This window comes from Coccinella septempunctata, chromosome X (genome assembly GCF_907165205.1).
Source record: "Coccinella septempunctata chromosome X, icCocSept1.1, whole genome shotgun sequence".
Taxonomy (NCBI): Eukaryota; Metazoa; Arthropoda; class Insecta; order Coleoptera; family Coccinellidae; genus Coccinella; species Coccinella septempunctata.
In genome coordinates, this window is record NC_058198.1 from 16832971 (window position 1) to 16859309 (window position 26339).

At 44.6% G+C, this 26339-nt stretch overlaps 1 protein-coding gene across 1 annotated transcript; it reads right to left on the minus strand.

Annotated features, from left to right (window-relative positions):
- Positions 1–20296: 20296 nt before the first annotated feature.
- LOC123321959 (branchpoint-bridging protein-like) lies at positions 20297–25020 on the minus strand. The gene is made up of 2 exons (XM_044909776.1): positions 24959–25020; positions 20297–20931 (listed from the first exon to the last, which is right to left on the minus strand). Exon 2 carries the CDS (start codon positions 20928–20930, stop codon positions 20301–20303), a length of 630 nt encoding a protein of 209 aa, XP_044765711.1. The 5' UTR covers position 20931; positions 24959–25020; the 3' UTR covers positions 20297–20300.
- Positions 25021–26339: the final 1319 nt, after the last annotated feature.

Here is a 26339-nt window from a genome sequence, read left to right on the forward strand (position 1 = left end):
GTATTGTACCAGCTGCGATGCGTTTAATAGAAGGAAGACGTCGCCTCACCAGAAGAAAGCGCCACTGCAACGGTTCACTTCAACAACCGAACCCTGGGAATTGACATCGATGGATATTGTAGGGCCATTAGTAACATCTTTTAATGGGAACCGTTATATTCTTACCTTCCAGGATTACTTTACGAAGTATGTAGAGGCAATACCAGTACCGGATCAGAAGGCGGATACAATAGCTCGAGCTTTTGTGGAAAATGTCATCGTTCGACATGGCGCCCCGCAGAAATTATTAACTGATAGGGGGACAAATTTTATGTCAAGTTCATTTAAGGAAGTATGCGGCATTTTAGGGATACGAAAAATTCAAACTTCGAGTTACGCACCTACTTCTAATGGACAAATCGAGAGGATGCATAGGGTATTAAAGGATATGTTATCACATTACATAAGCAGGGATCAAAGAGATTGGGATAGTTGGATACCATTCGTTTTAATGGCGTATCGGGGAAATGTTCATTCCACCACGGGTTATAGTCCATTCTTCCTCCTTCATGGGAGAGAACAAGTACTGCCGATTGATAGTTTTATAAAATCGGACAGGGTCAGGTACGATTATGACGAAAATTACGCCTCGGAATTAAAGGAAAGGTTAAGAAGAGTTTATACGGAGGTATTTGAAAATACGGAAGAAGCTAAGACGACAAGAGTGAATAAATTCAACGAACGAACGTCGGATCCGCAGTTCGAAGTAGGAGACATGGTATATGTGAGGGATATGAGTTCAAAAAGGGGGTTATCACAAAAATTAGTAAAGAGTAGGATCGGTCCATATAGAATAACCGAAAAAATAGGCCCCGTTACTTGTAAAGTACGGAAATGTAAGGGAAGAGATGAACAAATTGTTCATGTAAATAGGTTAAAACCCTATATTAATAGGATATCGGAGGGGATAAGAGAACGGACATTAAAGAGACAGGGAGAAATTTATAGCGACTCCGACGAGACGGAACTCGTAGAGGAGATAGAGCAAACTGAAAAGGCTCGCCCCCTAATGCTTCCATGCTGGAATAGGGTGGTGGGGCCGGATTCCGACGATGAAGAAATGACTAGTGATGAGGAGGAGGTTATGGAGACCGAGCAAGAGGAAGCAGAAAGGGTGGTAAGGAGGTCTACCAGGATTAGGCGTCCCCCCGATAGATGGAGCCCAACCTAATCAGATAGGAGATCAGGGTAGCGGCAGAAAAATCTGTAGGATTGACCTGTCAGGAGAAGTGAATCGACTCCTGCCCTTTCGCAGATTCCAGGGGCTCTCACAGACCCGGAGAGTCACAACCTGAAAAGGGTCTTCTTCTTCTTCTTTTTTTTTTTCTGGGTAGTGGCAGGACATTTTGGCTGATAGTCCTGAAAAAGGAATAATCGACCTTTCCCATTCCACAAATTATAAGTAGAATAACAAGTAGGACATATTAGTATGTTGATATTATCATATTGAAGGATTTGGCAATACAGTTGAATCGATGTAATAACCGCTGCAGGTCGTCTTCACTCTCTGCCACCAGTACAGCGTCGTCGGCATAGCACAGAATTGCTATTTCACGATTGCCCATTCTGTAACCCTTCAGTGCACGTACACTCCTTATCACCTCGTCCATAATAATGTTAAAAAGGAGAGGGCTCAGCGAATCCCCCTGTCTAATGCCACGGCCCACAGCTATTGGCTCAGTCAAGACCCCGTTTATTTTCGCCTGAATCCAATTTTCCTCATACACGTTCTGGATGGTTTTAATGAGGTTATGCGGTATCTGCCTATTGTAAAGTAGGTGTAAAAAGTCTTTCAGTTGCACACGATCGAACGCTTTTTCCAAATCAAGAAAGCACATGTATGCTGGCCTGTTGTATTCTATCGATTTTTCCCTTATCTGTCTTAAAACAAACACCGCATCCGTGCATGACCTGCCCGATCTGAATCCCTGCTGTTCGTCGGCAGAAAGTAAAATGCAGAAACTGATTGGCAAACCTTTGCATGGGAGGCACCAGAATGAGGTCAACCATGATTACGTCGACATATCTGCGTCGAACTACTGGCTGACTTCCGGAAGGTTGTTTCCTGAGACAGAGGGCTTCATGCTCGCCATCCAGGATCAGGTGATTCCAACAAGAAATTACATGAGATACATCGCCAAGGATGCCTCAGTGGCGGACGATAGCTGTCGTTATGGCTGTGCGACACATGAAACTATCCAGCACATCACCGGGGGATGTCAGAAGTTCGCGGGCACGGAGTACAAAAATAGACATGATGCTGTTGCCAAGATTCTTCACCAAGAATTGGCACTAAAACACCAACTTCTAACTTCGAAAAGGATTCCTTATTACAATTACCATCCAGATGCTGTGCTGGAAAACGAACATCACAAGCTCTACTGGGATCGCACTGTTCTCACAGACCGGAAAATAACCCACAATAGACCAGACCTCATATTGCTCAATAAGGATGAGGACACAGCACTATTCATCGACGTGGCAATTCCAAATAATAACAATCTTCTAGATAGACATACTGAAAAAATTTCAAAATATAGAGATCTCGAGGAACAAACCAGAAGACAGTGGAAGCTGTAAGATATAAAGACCATCCCTATTGTCATTTCATCTACAGGCCTGATACCGAAGAAACTACTGGAGAACTTGAGAAAACTTCAGTTGGACGAAAATATTTATAAAGTCATGCAGAAGGCGGTACTGCTCGGAACGGCGAGAACTGTACGCAAGTACATGGGGAATGCAGAGAAACACCGTCTGCTCCGACAGGAAGTGCGGGTGGAGCAGGAATCCAACCTACAGCAGGAAGCCGAGGAGCGACCCGAACCCCACCACCACCACGAGCCCGAAAACCTGGAAAGGGCTCCAACAGAGCTTAATCCTTTTGATATCTCAGATATCTGGGATGAGTGAATTTTCCTCTGGAGAGGAGTGTGAAAGCCGCAAGGCTAAAGTCATAACATAATAGAATAACACCAACATCTCTGATGAAATTCACATGCCTGGGCAACAACAGGCAGAAGTAACTGATACTGAAAGTCCATCTTGCAACGCAAGTGAGCCTGAACACCAGGACGATAGGGAAGAGCTCCGCCGACAAGTTGACTCTGACATGAGGAGATACTTTGCCGAACTGGAAGGAACAGATCCTCTTCATCGAGTAGCACCTCCACGGCTCAATACATCCAAGAAACTGTCACTTATAATCGACATCTTGAATACGGACGTTTTACCTGAATACCTACAGAACGGAAGTTCATTGGAATATCTGCATCTAGTTTTTCACTGTGCAGCGCTAACGACAGCGAAAACCATAGGGGCAAAAATTCGCCGAACGAGCAATGATGGTCCAAAATTACACAAATTACACACGCCAGCATGGCAGAAACGTCTTCAACACAAAACAGAAAGGCTAAGAAGAGACATTGGACGACTGACGGAGTACTTGAACGGGAATCGAGGAAGAAAGGTTGTGAAAGCTGCCAAAGAGATCATGGATAGAAACAGGACACTCACAGAACGAGAGACGGAGAATGCTACAGCTCACCATTGCCTCGATACTCTGAAGCAAAAATTAAGTCTGTATGCAGAACGCCTGAGGAGATATAAAAGCAATTATAGCCGGAAAAGAGACAATAATTCATTCGAAAAGTCGGAAGAATCTTTCTACCGGTCACTCACATCGTCGGATGGAGAGAATGGAAAGTTACCACCAAAGGAAGCCATTGAACAATTCTGGACCGAACAATTATCAACGAAACCTCACTTCAATGGAGATACCGGATGGATTGAAGATGAAAAATCTGAAGCTATAAAATATGAGCCGATGCAGCATGACATGATCACAATTGAAGAAGTAAAATCAGCTATCAGAGGACTGCACAACTGGAAAGCACCTGGGCCTGATGGATTACAGAACTTCTGGATCAAGAAACTTTGGATCATGCATGACAAATTGACCTCCGCAATAAATGATGTCATTGAAAATCCTGAAAGAATGCCAGTATTCCTTACACATGGCACAACATTCTTGTTACCTAAAGACCAAAGGAATACAGAAGACCCATCCAAGTACCGACCAATCACATGTCTTCCAACGATGTACAAATTAATCACATCGTGCATTTCAAACCGAATTCACAACCATTGCGAAAGGAATAACATCATCGCCATGCAACAGAAAGGATGCACCAAAGACAGCCGAGGATGCAAAGAACAACTAATAATAGATTCAGTTATCTGCAATCAAGCGTTCTCCAAGCGAAGGAATCTTTACGCTGCGTACATAGACTACAAAAAAGCATTCGATTCTATACCTCACGAATGGCTCTTGACGATCTTGAAGATTTACAAGGTGGATCCCAATATTGTTGAGTTCCTGAAAAACGCCATGTCAACCTGGCTTACTAGTCTCCAAATGAAAGCAGCAGATTGCTCCATTACAACAGGACCCATTCCAATAAGACGCGGAATTTTCCAAGGAGACTCGCTGAGCCTTCTGTGGTTCTGCATGGCCCTGAATCCCTTGTCTCATAGATTGAATTCTACGGACTACGGATTTTCCATCAAGAGCGGGAGTAGAACTATGATGAAACTGAATCATCTCCTTTACATGGACGATTTGAAACTCTTCGCATCTACCAAAAAACAAATGCAACTGATGCTGAAAATGGAGGAAGGATTCTCGGAAGACAGCAAAATGAAGTTTGGACTAGAAAAATGTCGACTGCTAAACATAACGAGAAGGAAAATAGAAGATGGTACGTTCAAACTCAAGGAAGGTGCAGAAATTGAAGCATTAAAGGAAGGAGACACATACAAGTATCTAGGCATAAAACAGGCAAGAAAAATCAATCAGACTCAGATGAAGAAAGAATTAACGGAGGAGTTTACCCGAAGATTGAGGAGGATAATGAGAACTGGTCTTAACAGCAAGAATCTGATAAAAGCGATTAACACCTACGCTTGCTCGGCGCATAGCTATTCATTTGGTATTATCTCTTGGACGACCACCGATTTAGCAGCTTTACAGAGAAAAATAAGGACGATGCTGACTAAACACAATAAACATCACCCCAAAAGCTCAATAGAACGGACAGAGCTGCCACGACATCTTGGGGGTAGAGGAATTGTTGATTTGTCCAACCGTATGTCCCAGGAAATTGAAGGACTTCGAAACTATTTCTTGAGCAAGGCAGCTTCGTCAGAACTCCATCGAGTAGTTTGTGTTGCTGATACATCTACACCGTTAAAGCTACACCAGGATCACTTGGAAACCGTCGAACACTCTGCAGAAAGTAAAATGCAGAAACTGATTGGCAAACCTTTTCATGGGAGGCACCAGAACGAGGTCAACCATGATTACGTCGACATATCTGCGTCGAACTACTGGCTGACTTCCGGAAGGTTGTTTCCTGAGACAGAGGGCTTCATGCTCGCCATCCAGGATCAGGTGATTCCAACAAGAAATTACATGAGATACATCGCCAAGGATGCCTGCTTGTTTGCAAAAGGCATATGGTAACTTGAGAGTTATTTATAGAAATAGGTCAACTTTGACCCAAAATATTAGAATTCTGCTATGTGAGTCCCTGGTTCTTTCTCACCTTAATTTTGCTGACAGTGTTTATGGTCCCTGTTTGAGCTTCTCTGACAAGCAGAGGATACAGAAACTCCAGAACTCCTGTCTGCGTCTCATATTCGGAATACGAAAATTTGACAGAATTAGCCATACTCTACGTTTTGTCAACTGGCTCAATATGGAGAACAGACGATGTCTTCATGCTACATTATTGTTCATGAAGATATTAATTGGCCGAACTCCCCCGTACCTCTACAATAAGATTACTTTCCGCTCTGATGTTCACAACTTGAATATACGTTTTAAGGGAACCCTTACACCGCCTATATTTAGAACACAATCATTTCGTAGATGTTATTCATACTATGTTACGCGGTGCGTCAATAATTTATCTACTGAAGTCAGGGCGGTTAGTAATCTGAGTCGTCTACGAGCCTTGGTACTCAGCAAGCTTTTGGTTCAACAAAACGCCGTTTTCACGGATTGATGTGTCTAGGAATCGTTTCACTTAAAATTGTTTTTTTTTTACGTTTGGGTAGTTTCACTACTTGCTTTTATTCTTAATAATTTGAGACCTTTCGTCACACCGAAATGCAAGAAATACCCGGGCTGCCAAGCGAGGGTATCCACGGCTCACTCAGTGAAGATGGGGTAGGTTCAATGTAAGGAACCGACAAAAGAGAAGTAGGGCGCCAGGTAGATTTATTTCCCCAGTAAATACCCTTAGGAACAGCAACAACCCCAAATCAACCAAAAGAGTTGTACTGAAGAACGGTTTATTCAGGCAGCAAAGAAAATACACGGGCCTACTTGTATGGCTATAGTTGTATTGAACGCCAAGGAGGGTGTGTGGTGTCTAATAATAATTGTAATACTTCAAAAGGGATGGCCTTTATAAAATCAACCGAAATCGCGTCGCTTGAGCTCAGGCGCAGCGCGAAGTTCTTCAGAACTCCCAAATGTACGAGTAACACTAATTAACGTTCAATTTAACTGCACAGAATTATCAACGTCACCAGAGTGACATGCTCTAACTAAATTAATCTATATCTCACTCCACAAGCAATAGAATGTGATAATAATAGCAATACATTAAGGTTTTACAATATAAACCGTTGTCGTTAAGGAACGCAACAATATAATACGATATGCAACTTCTATAATACACTTGCGTGTCCTGAGAGTGCTCTCTCCGCTCCTGAATGGGGAAGATGGTCTCTTCGTTATGAAATTCTACAAGGTTTCTGTTGTAACAGCTCCATTTGGACTGGATTTCACGAGTAGTTCTAGAAGGCTCGACTCAGACTGTGACTATACTAGGATTTATAGGACTTCTTCCCTACACGATGATTTCAGGGACTTCCTCTTTATACTACGATATGTCTCCCTACACTAGTATATGTCTCCCTACACTAGGATATGCCTCCCTACACTAGGAGATGTCTCCCTACACTAGGACCCTGTCGATACGAAAGAACGTAAGAACTTAATCCTCACCATACAAGGAAGAATGAGTGACAAACATTGTATCACAAAAGATGGTTTTATACATACCCAGTTCTTCGGGGGGAACTATTCAAATCTAACGTGAATCCACCAAATCTTTCCAAGCTCGAATATGCAATTAGACAACCAGAACCTCGGTTCTATCACAATCAACGTAGGATGCTCTCAACTAATGCTTCCAATCAACGAATTTCACGGCAATAGCTAGGAGAGAAAATAACACACAATAAGGAATTTGCCGAACAACGTACGACGAACATACCTTTATGAAGAAAAACTTCACGTGCCACAGCGAAGAAAACTCTCGATCAATCCTCCTTAAGGAGATACGCCAATATAGAATCCAAATAAACCAGTTCGGCAGGAGATCACACAGATATCCGAAGATTAATCCCACAAATGGACGATTTTAATTATCGAAAACTCCAGAAATTCCTGATGGATACCTCCAAACTTACAAAATGGCTAATCACATAGAAAACTCATCTGACGCTGTCTTACCTTCAAAATTCTGTGAGCACGGAAAACTAAACTAAAACGTCAAGATCTAACCCCACTTGACCGGTAGCGGTAAAATAACAGTAGGCCGATCGCCCCACATCGACATAACCTGCAAATTCAATTCGTACCGTATTTATTGATGGTATTTGAAACCGTTACAACTCTCCCCTTACGATAAAAAAAAAAAAAACACAGCATCCCCCGCCGAAGGTATCCAGACATTGAAGAGCCTCCAACCATCACATTAAACGACATGAAAAGGTGAAAGATATCTGACCACTGAAGGTGACCAGATACCGTCATGAAAAAGTGAAAGATATCTGACCACTGAAGGTGACCAGATACCGACAGGTCCAGCTAAAACAGGAAAAGTACCGACTCAACTAAAAAGAAAACTAAGAAAGGGCCGAAATTTTTATGTAATACTTTTTTTTCAAGAACTAAAAAGAGAACTTCTCCGCAGCCCGAGTCGAAGACCACGGAAAAGGCGCTGGACCTGGAGGACTTCATTTATTCTCAAAGTCGCAACCTCAACGACTCCCACCACAACCTTAGGAAGTGATGTCACAATCGGGAAAACGACAAAATCGGGAAAGATAGTCAAAATCGGCAGAACGGTGGTCCTCGTGGGCAAAGAGCAACGGCTCAGTGCACGACCAACCGCAAGTCTTGACTCGTCGGGAGTCTTACGGTAATACAAAAAAAAAAAAATCTTTAGTCAAAATCGGGAAGTTAGCTTTAAATCAGGGCTCCTCGTGGGCAAAGAGCAACGGCTCAATGCACGACCCGCTGAGAGTCATAACTCGTCGGGAGTCTTACGGCAGTTATCGTTTCAAAATCGATAAGAAGGGTCGCCTCAGGCAACACACGTCGCAAATCCGCCGAAGCGAAGGCAAACCCAAAACGGACAATCCAAAAAGAAAAAAAAACGATGTACCCAAAATCGGGAAGGTAAGTGTCAACCAAGACACGTCATAATCCGGTAAAGAAATTAGCAATCAAAATTGGGATAGGTCACCTCAAACAACATAGATACGTTGCGAATCCGCCAGTAGCGAAGGTAGACCAAATACGCATCAAAATCGATAAACGGAAATATCAAGGAACGTCGAATTATCAGCAATCAAAATCAGAAGGAAAAGTTACCTCAGACAACATAGAACGTTGCGAATCCGCCAGCAGCGAAGGTAGACCAAATCCACATCAAAATCTATATCGATAAAGGAAAATATCAAGGAACGTCAAAATCGGAACCGAAACGTCAAAATCGAAAACACAAAGGCTCAAGGTCACACTCAATCTAAAAATCTCCCTACCCCGACAAACGATCTACCTGAGGGCAAGTGAAGGAAAATACAACAGCGATGGTACTGCCGTGGCCTGGAATGTACCATAGATGATGAGGGGAATTCCCGCCACTGGATAGGGGTAGTGACCACCCTCGTCAATTTATGCATAAGCAAGGGACAGCTATCCTCTGCCCCGAGTCCGAGACGAGACTAGTCTGACAGGTGTCCAGTTGCTTGTTGGTCCGGTGGGTGAGATTTCAAATCCTTAACATGCCAAACACCCTGGTATTTACCATCCTCACCCTGCAATTCATAGGTCCAAAGGGAGACTCGCTTCGAGACCAAGAAAGGCCCAACATACTTCGGATCTTCTGAAAGATATGACCTCAACATAGTTTTAATAACCCTATTAATTCTCTCGACCGGATTCGCTTGAGGATGATATAAGGCCGTATACTGAATGTTAACATTATAAGACTTTAGAAAATTAGTAACTTCCTTGGAACGAAACTGCACGCCATTATCCAAAATGCTGGAATTTGGACACCCAAAGATAGGAAAAACATGGGTATCCAATATCTTCACAATCGCCGATGCGGTAGCGAAACGTAACGGGAACAGTAGAGGGAACTTACTGAAACAATCAGCGATGACAAAAATATATTGGTTACCTGAGCGAGTTCGAGGCAAAGGTCCAACCAGATCGGCAGACATAAGTTCGAATGGTCGATGGATTGCTACCTCTTTAGAGAGCATGAAACCAGGAGGTTTTCGCTGCTCCGGTTTGATGGCATGACAAGTGATACATCGACGAATAAACGAGGCTACGTCGGATCGCATTTTGGGCCAATAATAGCGCTCGGCCAACTTATGATAGGTCTTATACACGCCAACATGCAAAAGTGATTCGTGAACCTTTCCAATTAAGGCCCTCCGATCAGGTCGCGGAACAACTTCTCTCCAGTAGTCAGCAGGAGATGCCAATTCGGGAATGCGGGGAGTGACATTTTTGAAGAGTTTACCCTGGATCAACTGCCATGAAGGGAAACGGTGCGGGGTCTTGACTATCCCGTCCAAAAGCTTCCTGTACCACGGGTCCGAGGAACAACCCAAGGCAGTGTCGACGGTATCGAGTACGGGTACCGACCTAGACAAAACGTCAGGTACGATGTTATATTTACCTTTTCGATGAATAATGGTATAATCATATTGTTGGAGCCGGATCGCCCAACGGGCTAGTCGACCAGAAGGTGACTCCAATCGGTCCAGCCAGAGCAAAATGCATGATCGGTGATCACTGTGAAATGGGTGCCTTCAATATACGGCCGCAGCTTTTCAATCGCCCATAGAACGGCAAGACATTCACGTTCCGTGGTGGTATAGTTGCGCTTTAACCGAGTTAAAGACCTAGAAAGATAACATATCACCTTTTCTCCATCCTCTTGTTGTTGAGTAAGGACTGCACCTATTCCATAACCTGAAGCATCACACTGTATAGTGAATGGCTTCGAGAAATCAGGACAAGACAACACAGGGGCACCAATCAACCGCTCCTTCAAGTTATTCAGAGCCTCATCACATTGGACACTCCACTTGAAAGGTCTACCCTTTTTTAATAACTCCGTCAGAGGAGCAATAAGATCCGCAAAATTTGGTACGAATCGTCGGTACCATGAAGCTAGTCCCAGCAAACGTCGAACCTCCGAGACACTTGTGGGCACCGGTATGTTCAAGATGGCTTGGACCTTAGCTGGATCCATTCTTAACCCTGTAGAATCCACCACATATCCCAAATACAAAAGTTCCGGTCGGCAGAAATGACACTTTTTCTTAGAAACCGTTAAATTGGCAGCCTTCAGGCGCTTGAAGACCTCCTTCAATACCTCAACATGCTTCTCAAAGGTATCCGTGATGATAATGATGTCGTCCAAATAGACGAATACATAAGGCTCCAGATCGGGACCAAGGACTCTGTCAACCAAACGCTGGAAGGTGGCTGGACTATTAGATAATCCCATAGGCAAGCGAAGGAAGTGGAACAGACCTCTATTGGGAACTGTAAAGGCAGTCAGAGGGCGAGAAGATTCCTCCAGGGGCACCTGAAAATATGCCGACTTGATGTCCATTGACGATAGGAACTTGGCATTGCGAAGTCGATCCAAAGTGGCATTTATATAGGGGAGGGGATACGCATCTTTTTCCGTAACCGCGTTTAGTTTCCGGTAATCGACGCAGAACCGGTACGAGCCATCCTTCTTTTTCACGAGAAGAATGGGAGATGACCAGGGGCTGGTCGAGGGCTCGACAATACCTTGCTCGAGCAATTTATCCAACTCAGCATCAATATGACCCTGCATCACCGGACTAACCGGATAATACCTCTGTTTGATGGGACGACAAGAAGTTTTTATCTCATGCTCCACCAAATTAGTACACCCCAACTCGTCACCCATGTCCCTGAAAGCCTCCTGCACAACCTTATTCAAAATTCTGGTCTGGTCGGGCGTCAGATGTTCCTCCGAGGCAATTGCACCCACAGACACATCAGCATCACGCCGGAAGACCCAGTTCCCTCCATGAAGATCCGGTACGATACCAAACTTCCTCCAGAAATCAACGCCCAAAATCAAGGTGTGCGGCAAATCTGGAACCACCAAGGCTGAAATCATCCTAACCCGATTCTCAAGCTTAATTGGCAGATCAACCGAACCGATACTTGGACAACTTTGACCATTAGCGACCCTACAAGAAGCAACATTATCAGAATTGATCTTAAGCTTCAACTTTTTCAATATATCCCATCCTGGACCTCCTATAATCGTGCTCGAAGCACCCGAATCTAATAAACCTAAGAATTCAACATCAAGAACCGAAACAGACAAATATGGACGTTCATCATTATGCGCATGCGCCAACACATAATCTAGGATGGCTTTCTGACGTCGAGGCAAACGAACACTGGCAGTCGATTGAGGGAAGGCACACGTACTGCCATGAGAGGTCTTCCCCATCAGTTTTCCGACGGCTTACACCCCGGACAAGTCCGAACAGTGAAATCTGGACGACCGCAGCGGAAGCAATACTTCTTCCTCGCCGAGCGGCAGTCCCTAGCGGCATGACCAGGCTGCCGGCAATTCCAACAGGTCAAAACTGCATTCACCTGAGGAGAAGAGGAGGAGGGGGTTTCGGCATATACGTAAGCCAGATCTGGCTCTACCAAAGAGCTTCTATTTCGTGGAGGGGGGACATATGATTCAATTGACTCTTTGCGAGCCTCCAGTTGTCTTCCGATATCCAGAAGTTGCGAGATTGAGGTTATGTTGGTCAAACCTATCTGACTCTGATAGCAAGGGGAAAGATTACGGAGAAGGATCTTCAGTCGGACATCGTCATTAACAGGGACAGTGAGGCGCTTGAACAGGTTATCCATCATGGCAAGGTACAAACCTATGTTCTCGTCAGGACCTTGAGTTCGGCGCTTAATTTCATCGAAAAGTTTCTCGTTATAATTGGGGGGGTAAAAACTGTTTCCGTAATTCCTCCACTAATTGAGACCAGGTTGATACGGTGGCCCGAACCGATCTGAACCAGATAAGAGCCTTACCTTCAAAAAGATCGCTAGCAGACGAAAACAACTGCTCTTCAGTAACGTTCCGTGAAATGCACAATTCCTCCACATTTTATAGGAAGGAGCTCAGAGAGCACCTATCATTATTCCCACTGAATTTAGTGATACTCCACTTAGCCACCGATACAGAAGGGGCCCTACAATTATGGACGGCAACCGGAGCCGCGGATTGGTGAGCGATGTCACTATCTATATCAACATCCGACCCAGATTCCGAAGCTGAATCCGATGCATCAACCGAGGCCATCAAAGTGCTCAACTCCAAAGGGGTTTGTGCCTGCAACGAAAATCTTCGATATTTCCTCGCGCGCGCACGTAACTCCGACTCTAGCCCAATAATCTGCGCCAAATATCCTGACCTGAGAACTTGTTCCGTCTCAGAGAGTGCTTGAGAACGTTCAGCCCGCTTAAATAAATGCACCAAACGAGAAGACAGCTTGAGAAAGATGAACTCCTCTCATCACCCGAAAATTCTGATACCTCTCTTTGAAGGACCGATATCGTACCTCCGATTACTCCCGAGTCATCGGCGAACTTAAATGGATACGGTGGGTATTTGGTTTCAATTCCCGATCGTTCTAACCTTAAATAGCCCCGAAGACTTTTCCTCATCTCGACAACCGTAGTTACATCATCTACGCCTCTAATTGCCAACTCATACCCTAACTCATCTTTATCAAGACGACCTACATCCATGCGGCCCTCCATACTTAAATCGATACTCAACAAAATTACTATACCTAACCTCACAACGCGGAAGAACTGTATCTGAAAGAAGAAGAAGCAACAAAACTAAAATAATCACCACGACAAGTCACGAAGTTATTGATTGTAGGCCCCAAGTTGGGCGCCAATTTGAGACCTTTCGTCACACTGAAATGCAAGAAATACCCGGGCTGCCAAGCGAGGGTATCCACGGCTCACTCAGTGAAGATGGGGTGGGTTCAATGTAAGGAACCGACAAAAGAGAAGTAGGGCGCCAGGTAGATTTATTTCCCCAGTAAATACCCTTAGGAACAGCAACAACCCCAAATCAACCAAAAGAGTTGTACTGAAGAACGGTTTATTCAGGCAGCAAAGAAAATACACGGGCCTACTTGTATGGCTATAGTTGTATTGAACGCCAAGGAGGGTGTGTGGTGTCTAATAATAATTGTAATACTTCAAAAGGGATGGCCTTTATAAAATCAACCGAAATCGCGTCGCTTGAGCTCAGGCGCAGCGCGAAGTTCTTCAGAACTCCCAAATGTACCAGTAACACTAATTAACGTTCAATTTAACTGCACAGAATTATCAACGTCACCAGAGTGACATGCTCTAACTAAATTAATCTATATCTCACTCCACAAGCAATAGAATGTGATAATAATAGCAATACATTAAGGTTTTACAATATAAACCGCTGTCGTTAAGGAAAGCAACAATATAATACGATATGCAACTTCTATAATACACTTGCGTGTCCTGAGAGTGCTCTCTCCGCTCCTGAATGGGGAAGATGGTCTCTTCGTTATGAAATTCTACAAGGTTTCTGTTGTAACAGCTCCACTTGGACTGGATTTCACGAGTAGTTCTAGAAGGCTCGACTCGGACTGTAACTATACTAGGATTTATAGGACTTCTTCCCTACACGATGATTTCAGGGACTTCCTCTTTATACTACGATATGTCTCCCTACACTAGTATATGTCTCCCTACACTAGGATATGCCTCCCTACACTAGGAGATGTCTCCCTACACTAGGACCCTGTCGATACGAAAGAACGTAAGAACTTAATCCTCACCATACAAGGAAGAATGAGTGACAAACATTGTATCACAAAAGATGGTTTTATACATACCCAGTTCTTCGGGGGGAACTATTCAAATCTAACGTGAATCCACCAAATCTTTCCAAGCTCGAATATGCAATTAGACAACCAGAACCTCGGTTCTATCACAATCAACGTAGGATGCTCTCAACTAATGCTTCCAATCAACGAATTTCACGGCAATAGCTGGTAATGGAGGGAAAATAACACACAATAAGGAATTTGCCGAACAACGTACGACGAACATACCTTTATGAAGAAAAACTTCACGTGCCACAGCGAAGAAAACTCTCGATCAATCCTCCTTAAGGAGATACGCCAATATAGAATCCAAATAAACCAGTTCGGCAGGAGATCACACAGATATCCGAAGATTAATCCCACAAATGGACGATTTTAATTATCGAAAACTCCAGAAATTCCTGATGGATACCTCCAAACTTACAAAATGGCTAATCACATAGAAAACTCATCTGACGCTGTCTAACCTTCAAAATTCTGTGAGCACGGAAAACTAAACTAAAACGTCAAGATCTAACCCCCACTTGACCGGTAGCGGTAAAATAACAGTAGGCCGATCGCCCCACATCGACATAACCTGCAAATTCAATTCGTACCGTATTTATTGATGGTATTTGAAACCGTTACAAATTGTTATGAGCTATATGTTGTTACACTTTTTTGCCTCAATTGGAAGCAATGAATCGAGGGAGTAGATCGAACAGTGCGCTGGATGAAGCGTACTGGATCTCGCCTTTTCAATTTCTTTTTACCTCATATTGTATTTGATTGATTATTTCTAATTCATGAAATTGAATAAAGACCTTTATTATTATGACTTTAGCCTTGCGGCTTTCACACTCCTCTCCAGAGGAAAATTCACTTATCCCAGATATCTCAGATATCAAAAGGATTAAGCTCTGTTGGAGCCCTTTCCAGGTTGTCGGGCTCGTGGTGGTGGTCGGGTCCGGGTCGCTCCTCGCCTACCTGCTGTAGGCTGGATTCCTGCTCCACCCGCACTTCCTGTCGGCGCAGACGGTGTTCCTCTGCATTCCCCATGTACTTGCGTACAGTTCTCGCCGTTCCGAGCAGTACCGCCTTCTGCATGACTCTATAGATATTTTCGTCCAACTGAAGTTTCCTCAAGTTCTCTAGTAGTTTCTTCGGTATCAGGCCTGTAGATGAAATGACAATAGGGATGGTCTTGATATCTTTCAGCTTCCACTGTCTTCTGGTCTGTTCCTCGAGATCTCTGTATTTTGAAATTTTTTCAGTGTGCCTATCTAGAAGATTGTTATTATTTGGAATTGCCACGTCGATGAATAGTGCTCTGTCCTCATCCTTATTGAGCAATATGAGGTCTGGTCTATTGTGGGTTATTTTTCGGTCTGTGAGAACCGTGCGATCCCAGTAGAGCTTGTGATGGTCGTTTTCCAGCACAGCATCCGGATGGTAATTGTAATAAGGAACCTTTTTCGAAGTTAGAAGTTGGTGTTTTAGTGCCAATTCTTGGTGAAGAATCTTGGCAACAGCATCATGTCTATTTTTGTACTCCGTGCCGCGAACTTCTGACATCCCCCGGTGATGTGCTGGATAGTTTCATGTGTCTCACAGCCATAACGACAGCTATCGTTCGCCACTGAGGCATCCTTGGCGATGTACTTCATGTAATTTCTTGTTGGAATCACCTGATCCTGGATGGCGAGCATGAAGCCCTCTGTTTCAGGAAACAACCTTCCGGAAGTCAACCAGTAGTTCGACGCAGATATGTCGAAGTAATCATTGTTGACCTCGTTCTGGTGCCTCCCATGCAAAGGTTTGCCAATCAGTTTCTGCATTTTACTTTCTGCAGAGTGTTCGACTGTTTAAAAGTGATCCTGTTGTAGCTTTAATGGTGTAGAACTATCAGCAACACAAACTACTCGATGGAGTTCTGACGAAGCTGCCTTGCTCAAGAAATATTTTCGAAGTCCTTCAATTTCCTGGGACATACGGTTGGACAAATCAACAATTCCTCTACCCCCAAGATGTCGTGGCAGCTCGGTCCGTTCTATTGAGGTTTTGGGGTGATGTTTATTGTGTTTAGTCAGCATCGTCCTTATTCTTCTCTGTAAAGCTGCTAAATCGGTGGTCGTCCAAGAGATAATACCAAATGAATAGCTCAGCGCTGAGCAAGCGTAGGTGTTAATCGCTTTTATCAGATTCTTGCTGTTAAGACCAGTTCTCATTATCCTCCTCAATCTTCGGGTGAACTCCTCCGCTAATTCTTTCTTCATCTGGGTCTGATTGATTTTTCTTGCCTGTTTTATGCCTAGATACTTGTATGTGTATCCTTCCTTTAATGCTTCAATTTCTGCACCTTCCTTGAGTTTGAACGTACCATCTTCTATTTTCCCTTTCGTTATGTTTAGCAGTCGACATTTTTCTAGTCCAAACTTCATTTTGATGTCTTCCGAGAATCCTTCCACCATTTTCAGCATCAGTTGCATTTGTTTTTTGGTAGATGCGAAGAGTTTCAAGTCGTCCATGTAAAGGAGATGATTCAGTTTCATCATAGTTCTACTGCCGCTCTTGATGGAAAATCCGTAGTCCGTAGAATTCAATCTATGAGACAAGGGATTCAGGGCCATGCAGAACCACAGAGGGCTCAGCGAGTCTCCTCTGGAAAATTCCGCGTCTTATTGGAATAGGTCCTGTTGTAATGGAGCAATCAGCTGCTTTTATTTGAAGACTAGTACGCCAGGTTGACATGGCTTTTTTCAGGAATTTAACAATATTGGGATCCACCTTGTAAATCTTCAAGATCGTCAAGAGCCATTCGTGAGGTATAGAATCGAATGCTTTTTTGTAGTCTATGTACGCAGCGTAAAGATTCCTTCGCTTGGAGAACGCTTGATTGCAGATAACTGAATCTATTATTAGTTGTTCTTTGCATCCTCGGCTGTCTTTGGTGCATCCTTTCTGTTGCATGGCGATGATGTTATTCCTTTCGCAATGGTTGTGAATTCGGTTTGAAATGCACGATGTGATTAATTTGTACATCGTTGGAAGACATGTGATTGGTCGGTACTTGGATGGGTCTTCTGTATTCCTTTGGTCTTTAGGTAACAAGAATGTTGTGCCATGTGTAAGGAATACTGGCATTCTTTCAGGATTTTCAATGACATCATTTATTGCGGAGGTCAATTTGTCATGTATGATCCAAAGTTTCTTGATCCAGAAGTTCTGTAATCCATCAGGCCCAGGTGCTTTCCAGTTGTGCAGTCCTCTGATAGCTGATTTTACTTCTTCAATTGTGATCATGTCATGCTGCATCGGCTCATATTTTATAGCTTCAGATTTTTCATCTTCAATCCATCCGGTATCTCCATTGAAGTGAGGTTTCGTTGATAATTGTTCGGTCCAGAATTGTTCAATGGCTTCCTTTGGTGGTAACTTTCCATTCTCTCCATCCGACGATGTGAGTGACCGGTAGAAAGATTCTTCCGACTTTTCGAATGAATTATTGTCTCTTTTCCGGCTATAATTGCTTTTATATCTCCTGTGATAGACTTTTCGTACTCTGGCAGCTCCTTACGGTTGCTCGGGCACCAGTGGGGCAATCAGTCAAACCCCACGTCTCTCACAGAATCCCCAAAGAGTTGGAGAGCCCAGGTAGACTTGAGTATCAGTGGAGAAGGGTATCGATGAAGACTAGGGCGGTAGCGTCTTCTAAGTGTCTGCTTTTCAACGGTCTTTAGGCGTCAGAAAGAGTACTTGCCTCTTCTAACTAAACTCTTAGATGAAACTGATTTGATAAATAGACTCTCACTGGCAAAATAATTGGCAACAAAAATAAATGTTCAACTATTTATTTCTATTAAAATATACTGTACACAAAAGAAAATAGACAGGTACACTAAATCATGGACGTCAACGGCTGTGTCTGGTCGGCGCAGGACGGCTGGCAAAATTTCACTTCAGGAAAATGGACGGTTTCGGAAATATACGGAAGTAAGTCAAGTCTCAACTAAACTAAGTGCAAAGAAACATGCACAGTTTCGGAAAAAATATACGGAAGTAAGTCAAGTTTCAATTAAACTAAGTGCAAAGAAACATGCACGGTTTCGGAAAAATATACGGAAGTAAGTCAAGTTTCAATTAAACTAAGTGCAAAGAACGGTTTCGGAAAAATATACGGAAGTAAGTCAAGTTTCAATTAAACTGAGTGCAAAGAAACATGCACGGTTTCGGAAAAATATACGGAAGTAAGTCAAGTTTCAATTAAACTAAGTGCAGAGAACGGTTTCGGAAAAATATACGGAAGTGAGTCAAGTTTCCATTAAACTGAGTGCAAAGAACGGTTTCGGAAAAATATACGGAAGTAAGTCAAGTTTCAATTAAACTGAGTGCAAAGAAACATGCACAGTTTCGGAAAAATATACGGAAGTAAGTCAAGTTTCAATTAAACTAAGTGCAAAGAACGGTTTCGGAAAAATATACGGAAGTAAGTCAAGTTTCAATTAAACTGAGTGCAAAGAAACATGCACGGTTTCGGAAAAATATTTCAACTAAGGCAAGACACAATTGAATGAAAAGTACGAACGGTTTTAAAAATAATCAACGGAATTCAGTCAGGTCGAAATTTGAAAACACCAGTTCACCGGGGTACGCCCTCTATCTCTGTCTCGGTGGTTTGTCTATGATCCGGTGTCCTTCGGTCTCTCTCTCTCTCTCGGTGACCTCAAGCTGGCTGGCTGTCAAACAGCGGCCACAGAGTCCGGCGGTGAGGGTATTTGACGGTTATGAAATCCCAACTCTATGCTCGGCGAATCTAACCTATAACTATAATTCAAACGGTTGGAAATCGGGATGAAACGGTCAAATATTCAGGAATCGGAAAAATCAGGGGGGCCCAACGTCCTCCTGGGACCCAAATGTCACCCTACGGTAACGGAAAGCTATATACGGCAGGAAATGGTCAATCTACGGTTAATTCGGATTTTCAGCCAAGCAAAAGTCTAGAGAGAATATTATTCCATAAAGGTGCAATGAAGCGGTAATAATTTCAACAATCACTTGCCTTAGATTTTCCTTTGGTTCGTAAGTACGGTTTTACTAACTTTTCACACACTCCACTCGTTCACCTCTCAACAACGATTCTCTCTTTTTTTTCTCTTCACCTTCCAGGGCCGCGAAGAAATATCCCCTCTCTACTCGGAAAAACTCTCCCCCCTATGGGAAACTCACCAATCCATTGGATAAAGCAAAAATGATACGGTTATTCAATTGGCCCAGAAAAAAACAGAGGCAACGGATGAGAAGGAAAGTAGAAAAAGTTATGAGAACTTTTTCAGAGCAAACAAAAAATGGTAGAACGGAAAGAATTATTAAAATAAATGAATTCTGAAAACATAAGAGATACGGTCTTTCCTACCAACATGGACTGACCGGTGGAAAACTATGAACTAACAATTATCGGTAAGGCTCCTTTCAATCTAACACACAACTATTGTTATCGGTACAACCCCTATGACAGTATTACGGTTTTCTTCAAAAATATTTCGGTTATCAGGCATTATTATGCAAGTATCGGTTGAAAAATTTATTTTTGTGGCGGAGCAAAATCTGGTTCGTCACACCCCCCTCTGGCGTGTGCAAGAAAAATAAAACTCCGTTTTATTTTTCTTCTAACCCTCCTGGGTTTTCGGTGTAATTTGCGGTGGCAGCCTGTGAACAAACCAAAGTTGCGGGGTTATTGAACTCGGAACTATTTTCTGGTATTGTGACCTAGTTAGCGGTACTTTGATGGTGGAAACGGTTAGCGCATCCACCATTTCGGTTGGTGAAATAAAAGATATTTTTCGGAACGGTATTTATTCAACGGAAATATTCAATTCAACGGTATTAACGGTTGCAACGGTGCTTTTTGTTTTTTTTTTTTTTTCGGTAATAATTTAACGGTATTAATCTACTTTCACCTTCTTTTTCGGTGGGGTCGGCAACGGTGTGGGCGGCGACGGTTTGGACGGTACCGGTATGTGCGTCGGTGCAGGCGTCGGTTCAGGCGTCGGTACAGGCGTCGGTACAGGCGTCGGTACAGGCGTCGGTGCCGGCGTCGGTGCAGGCGTCGGTGTGGCGGGCCTCAACCGGAGATCCGGGAGTACGGCCTCTGCCCTGCTTCCTGAGGATCCGCTCCGGCTTGGGGTTCCTCGCTGGCTGACGGTGGTTAAGGGAGGTCTGCGGTCACGGTCGGTGGTTCGGGCACAGCAATCCCGTGATAGGACACCCACGCAGCCACACCTAGAACAAAATTTCACCCGCTCCCCTCTGCAGTGTTCTCGTCGGTGGCCTTCGTTGCCACACCGCCAACAGCTTCGGGGGCCCAACCCCAGGTAGACGTGATATCCATCGGTACCCACGGTCCTGGTGGCTGGCGGTTCTGTGCTGGTCCCGGCGTCTCTTTTCCTTTCCGGCGGCACCTCCCAGTCTGCCGACAGGCTGAGCGTCGACCCATTACTTGCTGGAGAAGGCGGTCCGGACGGTGGGGTCGGTTCCCTAAATGTTAACGGTCGGCCCATCGAGTAACGTTTCATCCTGAAAATTTCATACGTTAATCAAACAGAAAATAACGGTTCATCGGTACCCTGTTAGGTCAATCGGTTTTTTTTTTTGTTAGTAACGGTTTTTTACATTTCAGACGGTACCTCTCCAAGGGAGGACTTCAGATCCTTGATGTGAATGTGTCGGAGAATCTTACCACTGCCATCCTTGATGTCATATACCACAGGAGATACTACCTTTATAACGGTATACGGTCCGGAGTATTTCGGAGCCAATTTGGCTGCAATTCCCTCCACTGCGGAAGACAAGGGATGTTCCCTTCGGTATACTTGGTCTCCTACTCGACATCGCCAGTCCCTCCGACGTAGATTGTAGTAGTGGCTCTGCTGGGAGAAAGCTCGTGCCAATCTAGATCTGACAAACTCATAAGTTTCGGTGAAACGGTTTAATTTGTTTGCATGCAAAGCAACTTGCGGTTCGGTATCTGATTCGGTGTCTGGTTCGGTGTGTTCCTTTTCATCCCGGTTGGCCATCTCGGTTAGATACTTGGCGTTCGGTGAACGCATCTCCCTGCCAAAATTCAGGAATGCTGGGGTGTATCCGGTCGACTCCTGCCTTGCAGAGTTTATTGCGAATGTCAATTCCTTCAGATGCTCATCCCAGGTACGCTGATCCTTTTCACAGAACTGGGCTATCATTGTTTTGAGGGTACGGTTGACTCTTTCTACGGGGTTACATTGGGGAGAATAAACTGGTGCTAAACGGTGTCGGATCCCAAGGTCTCGCAGACTTCCCTTGAACAATCGACTATCATATTGTGAACCATTATCACTGATCACGGTTTTCGGGCACCCAAACTTCAGGATTACATCCTCATATAAAGCCTGGTACACACCCTTTGCGGTTGCACTTCTAAGGGGCCTGGCCTCCACCCATTTCGAAAATCGGTCCTGCATCACAACTAAATAACAATTTCCCTTCCTCGAACGAGGAAGCGGTCCCACAATATCGGTGCTAACGGTATCCCAAGGTTCTCTTACCACATACGGATGCATTTTTCCAGGGGGCTTCTGTTGCGGAACTTTGTACCTCTGACACGTACCACATTTACGGACATATCGGGCTATTTCCTTGAACATTCCTGGCCAATAGTAATTTCGGGCTATACGGGTTATGGTTTTCGCTATCCCCAGGTGTCCAGCGGTCGGTCGGTCGTGGTTTTCCTGTAAAATATCTATTCGGTCGTCCTTTGGAACGCATAGCTTCCAAGGACTGCCGAATTCAGGCTCGGTAAAATCATCAGCATCCCAAAAATGGCGGTATAATTTTCCGGACACAATACTGTAATCGGGAAACGCTGCGGGATTCGCTCTTACCTCAGCCAATTTCTTTCGGTACCATTTACAACTTACAGTCTCCTCGGTCAGACATATAGTCTCGGTGGTCGGTAACGGATTTCTGGATAGACTGTCTGCTACACGGTTGAGGGCTCCTTTCCGGTACTTTATCTCGAAGTCGTATTGCTGTAGAAATATGCTCCATCTCGCAATTCTTCCGGTGGGAGACTTGATAGATTGCAGCCATCGCAAGCTCATGTGGTCGGTTATAACGGTAAAACGGTAGCCTTCTAGATACGGACGCAGCTTGTCAATGCTCCAAACTATTGCCAGACATTCCTTTTCTGTAACAGAGTAATTTTTCTCTGGACCTGACAAGGTCCTGCTAGCATAAGCGATTACTTTTTCCTGTCCATCAACGGTCTGTGTCAGGGCAGCTCCCAGTCCTGCATCGGATGCATCGGTTTGAAGGACGAACGGTTTTGAAAAGTCCGGACAGGCCAATACCGGTGAGTGGGTCAATTTCTGTTTCAGGGTCTCAAAAGCGGTCTGTTGGGCGGTCTCCCATTTCCAGGTTTGCTTCTTCTTGAGTAATGCGGTCAACGGAGTCACAACTTTGGAGAAGTCTTCGATGAATCTTCGGTACCATGAAGCAACACCAAGGAAACTTCTCAATTCTCGTACGGATTTCGGTGCAGGCATCTCATTTATGGCTGAAATCTTATCAGGATCGGTACAAATGCCGTCCTCGGTTACTACATGTCCCAGATATTTCAATGATTTTCTTACAAACTCACATTTTTCCGGATTTAATTGCAGGTTGGCCTCCCTGAGGCGGTGGAAAACTTTCCTTAGGTTGTCAAGATGTTCGTCCAATGTCTCTCCAAGAACTACTATGTCATCCAAGTACGCAAATGCATCCGGTTCCATCTCAGGGCCAATAACTCGGTCTAAAAGACGTTGAAAGGATGCCGGTGCGGAATGCAGACCAAAAGCCATTACTTTGAACTGGAACAGCCCACGGCCAGGGACGGTAAATGCGGTGATCGGTCGACTCTCGGGGGCTAACGGTACCTGCCAATAACCCTGTTTCAAATCAATAGTGGATATATACTTGGCTTTTCTCAACTTGTCTAAAATTCCTGAAATATAAGGCAACGGATAGGCATCTTTAACGGAGACATTGTTGACCATTCGGAAATCTATACAAAATCGGGGTTTACCATCCTTTTTCTTGACAATTACTATCGGTGAACTCCACGGGGATGAAGACGGTTCTATAATGCCTTCGGCCAGCATTCGGTCGACCTCATTGTTTATTATCTCCTGCATCTTCGGATTTTGGGGACGGTAACGTTGCTTGATCGGTTCGGTGCCTGGTTTGAGTTTAATTCGGTGTTTTATCAGTGGAGTTGTTCCTCGGAGATTTTCGAACGCCTTCAATTCGGTCTGTAGAAACTCCTCCAGCCTGACTTTCTCTTCTCCACTCAGATTCGACAAAAGCGGTCCTATCGCATGTAGTTGTCCTCGGTTCTCTGGCTCGCTGAGCCGGGCTTGGATGGACCTTCCATTCAGGAAACATTCGGCGGTTTGGAGATTGATTGAGAAGTTGTGTGTCCTCAGTATATCCATTCCCAGTACAACATTGATCGGTAAATCTGAAACTAACAACAATTTAGCTTCCATAATTTCAGACCCAATTCGGACCGGTGCGGTATATATTTCTTTAATCGGTATTGAACTTCCGTTAGCGACGGTGGTGGTAACGTCCCTAACATAATCCGGTTGTATACCCACTACCCTGCAGTAGGCGGCCACTTCACTGCTGATAAAGGACCTGGTGGCTCCGGTGTCCAACAGTGCTGGGAACTCCTTGTCTCCTACAAAAACATTAATTATCGGACGGTAATCGGTAGGTTTTTCTCTCTCATGGACCGAGGATGGGGTTGCTTGGAACTGACGTATCCCCGGTTTCGGACAGTTCCTTAGTAGTTTAACGGACACTTACAATCCCTAGACATGACACCCCTCTTACCACATCGAGAGCAGAACAGCAGCGGTTTCGAGGTGCATTGTGCTCGGAGATGACCCTTGCCACCACATCTCCAGCACTGGGGTTCGGTTGACGGTCGGTTCGACTTTTTCGGTTCATCCTGTCGCTGGGGTATTGCGGAGCTCTGAGCTACTTTCGGTTTTTCAGACGGTTCGGTGCGGTTCGGAGTGTTCAGGTGCATTCCGATCGGTTTGACGTTCGGTGGGGAATTTCGGAAGGTAAGATGCGGTTCGTTGATGAGACTCTTTTGGATCGGTGGCGAAGCATAGTTAGCGGTTTGCCATTTGACCAATTCAAAAACTTTTCCTTTTCGGAGCAGTTCTTCTATGGTTGAAGTCGGTTGGAAGGCCAGGGCGGTTTGCAGTTCTGGCAGTAAACGTCGTCGGATGATATTCACCTGTTCTTCCTCGGTCGGTCGCTTTACGGTCAGCTTCTGAAACAGGTTTTGCATTCGAGTTACATACAACAAGAGTCGTTCATCGGTTCCTTGAGTGCGTTTCTTGATTTCTTCCAAAAGGATGTCCTCGTAGTCGGGAGGAAGAAAGGCCTCTCGGAGTTGTTCTTTGAAATCGGTCCAGTCGGTGAAGGTGCCTCTCCGGGGAATGTACCAGTCTCTTGCATCCCTACGTAACAGCTCGTATATTGACTCGAATAACTGTTCGTGGCTCACCTTTCTAGCCTCGGCAAGATACTCAGCCTCCTCCAGGAATGAGGTCACACTGGTTGACCCATCGAACGTCAGGTTCCATTTCCACACAGGAACGGTAGGAACGATGGAATGGTCGGTGGTTTTCGGCGGTTTCATCGGCGGGTATTCGGTCGTCAGTTCGGCTTCCTTGGTCGTCGGTCCTTCGCTTCTTACTTCTCTCATCCCAGCGGTATCGGTAGGAGATGAGGCAAATGAAACTCTCCTGGTTGATTCGGCAAACTACCTCGTTAATCGCCTTGACTCAGGGGATGTTATTAGCGGTCTGTTTTCCTCACTGGTTCGGTCGGTTGGCAGTGCTTGTTCAACGGTAAATGGGAGGATGTCGGCGGGCGGTCGGTGGTATGAAGGTTGTTTCTGCAAAAAAGTACGTTCAATTTGTTCGGTTAATAATCTGCAAACTTCTTGTCGGTTCTGCTGCAGCCGGTCATCATGAGTGGTCGGTCGGGATATATCACAATCTTCTCCCAATTTCAACAAGTCTGCTTCTCCAACGGTGGTTGAGCACGGAATCAGACCTGGACCAAGTCTAGATGCGCAGTCCATTAATTCCTGGTCAATCAGCGACGGTGTGCCGGCTGACAGGTTCTCTGGAATACCACCTAACCAGTGAGTATTCTCCAGCAATCTCATAGCCATCTTCAGAGAGTGCTCCAGCTCGGTTTTCTTGTGAAGCAGACTGACAGCTTCCGGAGATAGACTTCTCAGTCGGCCTTGAAAGTGCAGTAGCCGGCTCCTAATGCGCTGCAACTCATTGTCTCTATTATTAAAATCGAACTCACATATCTCTCCCATCAAGTCGAACAACTTGGCACCACAAACCCCAATTTGATGTGCCTGGTCAATTTCATCTCTTGGAATGAACGGTATGTCGGAATGGATGGCCCTTTTCAGTTGAGCTCTTTTCTCCTGAACGGTGTGTCCCACGGTGCAGCCTCTTGCCTCTAACTCCCACGTAAGTTCGTCACTTTTCAGTCGGTTGACATCCATTTTCACGGTACCAGAAATTCAGAATAAAGATTCACAATATGTACTATACGGATATATGCCAGAAACAAAGAACGGTTACCAATTTGCCAGTGAAGAGTATTTAGAGAAAACGGTACGGTTACGGTAACAGGAACTACTCAAAGAACAGCAGAAGTCCCTGCTCGGGCGCCAGATGTGATAGACTTTTCGTACTCTGGCAGCTCCTTACGGTTGCTCGGGCGCCAGTGGGGCAATCAGTCAAACCCCACGTCTCTCACAGAATCCCCAAAGAGTTGGAGAGCCCAGGTAGACTTGAGTATCAGTGGAGAAGGGTATCGATGAAGACTAGGGCGGTAGCGTCTTCTAAGTGTCTGCT

What these genes read in the sequence shown, in the direction of transcription:
- LOC123321959 (XM_044909776.1), bottom strand. Translation starts at nt 20,930, where the DNA reads ATGAAACGTTACTCGATGGGCCGACCGTTAACATTTAGGGAACCGACC.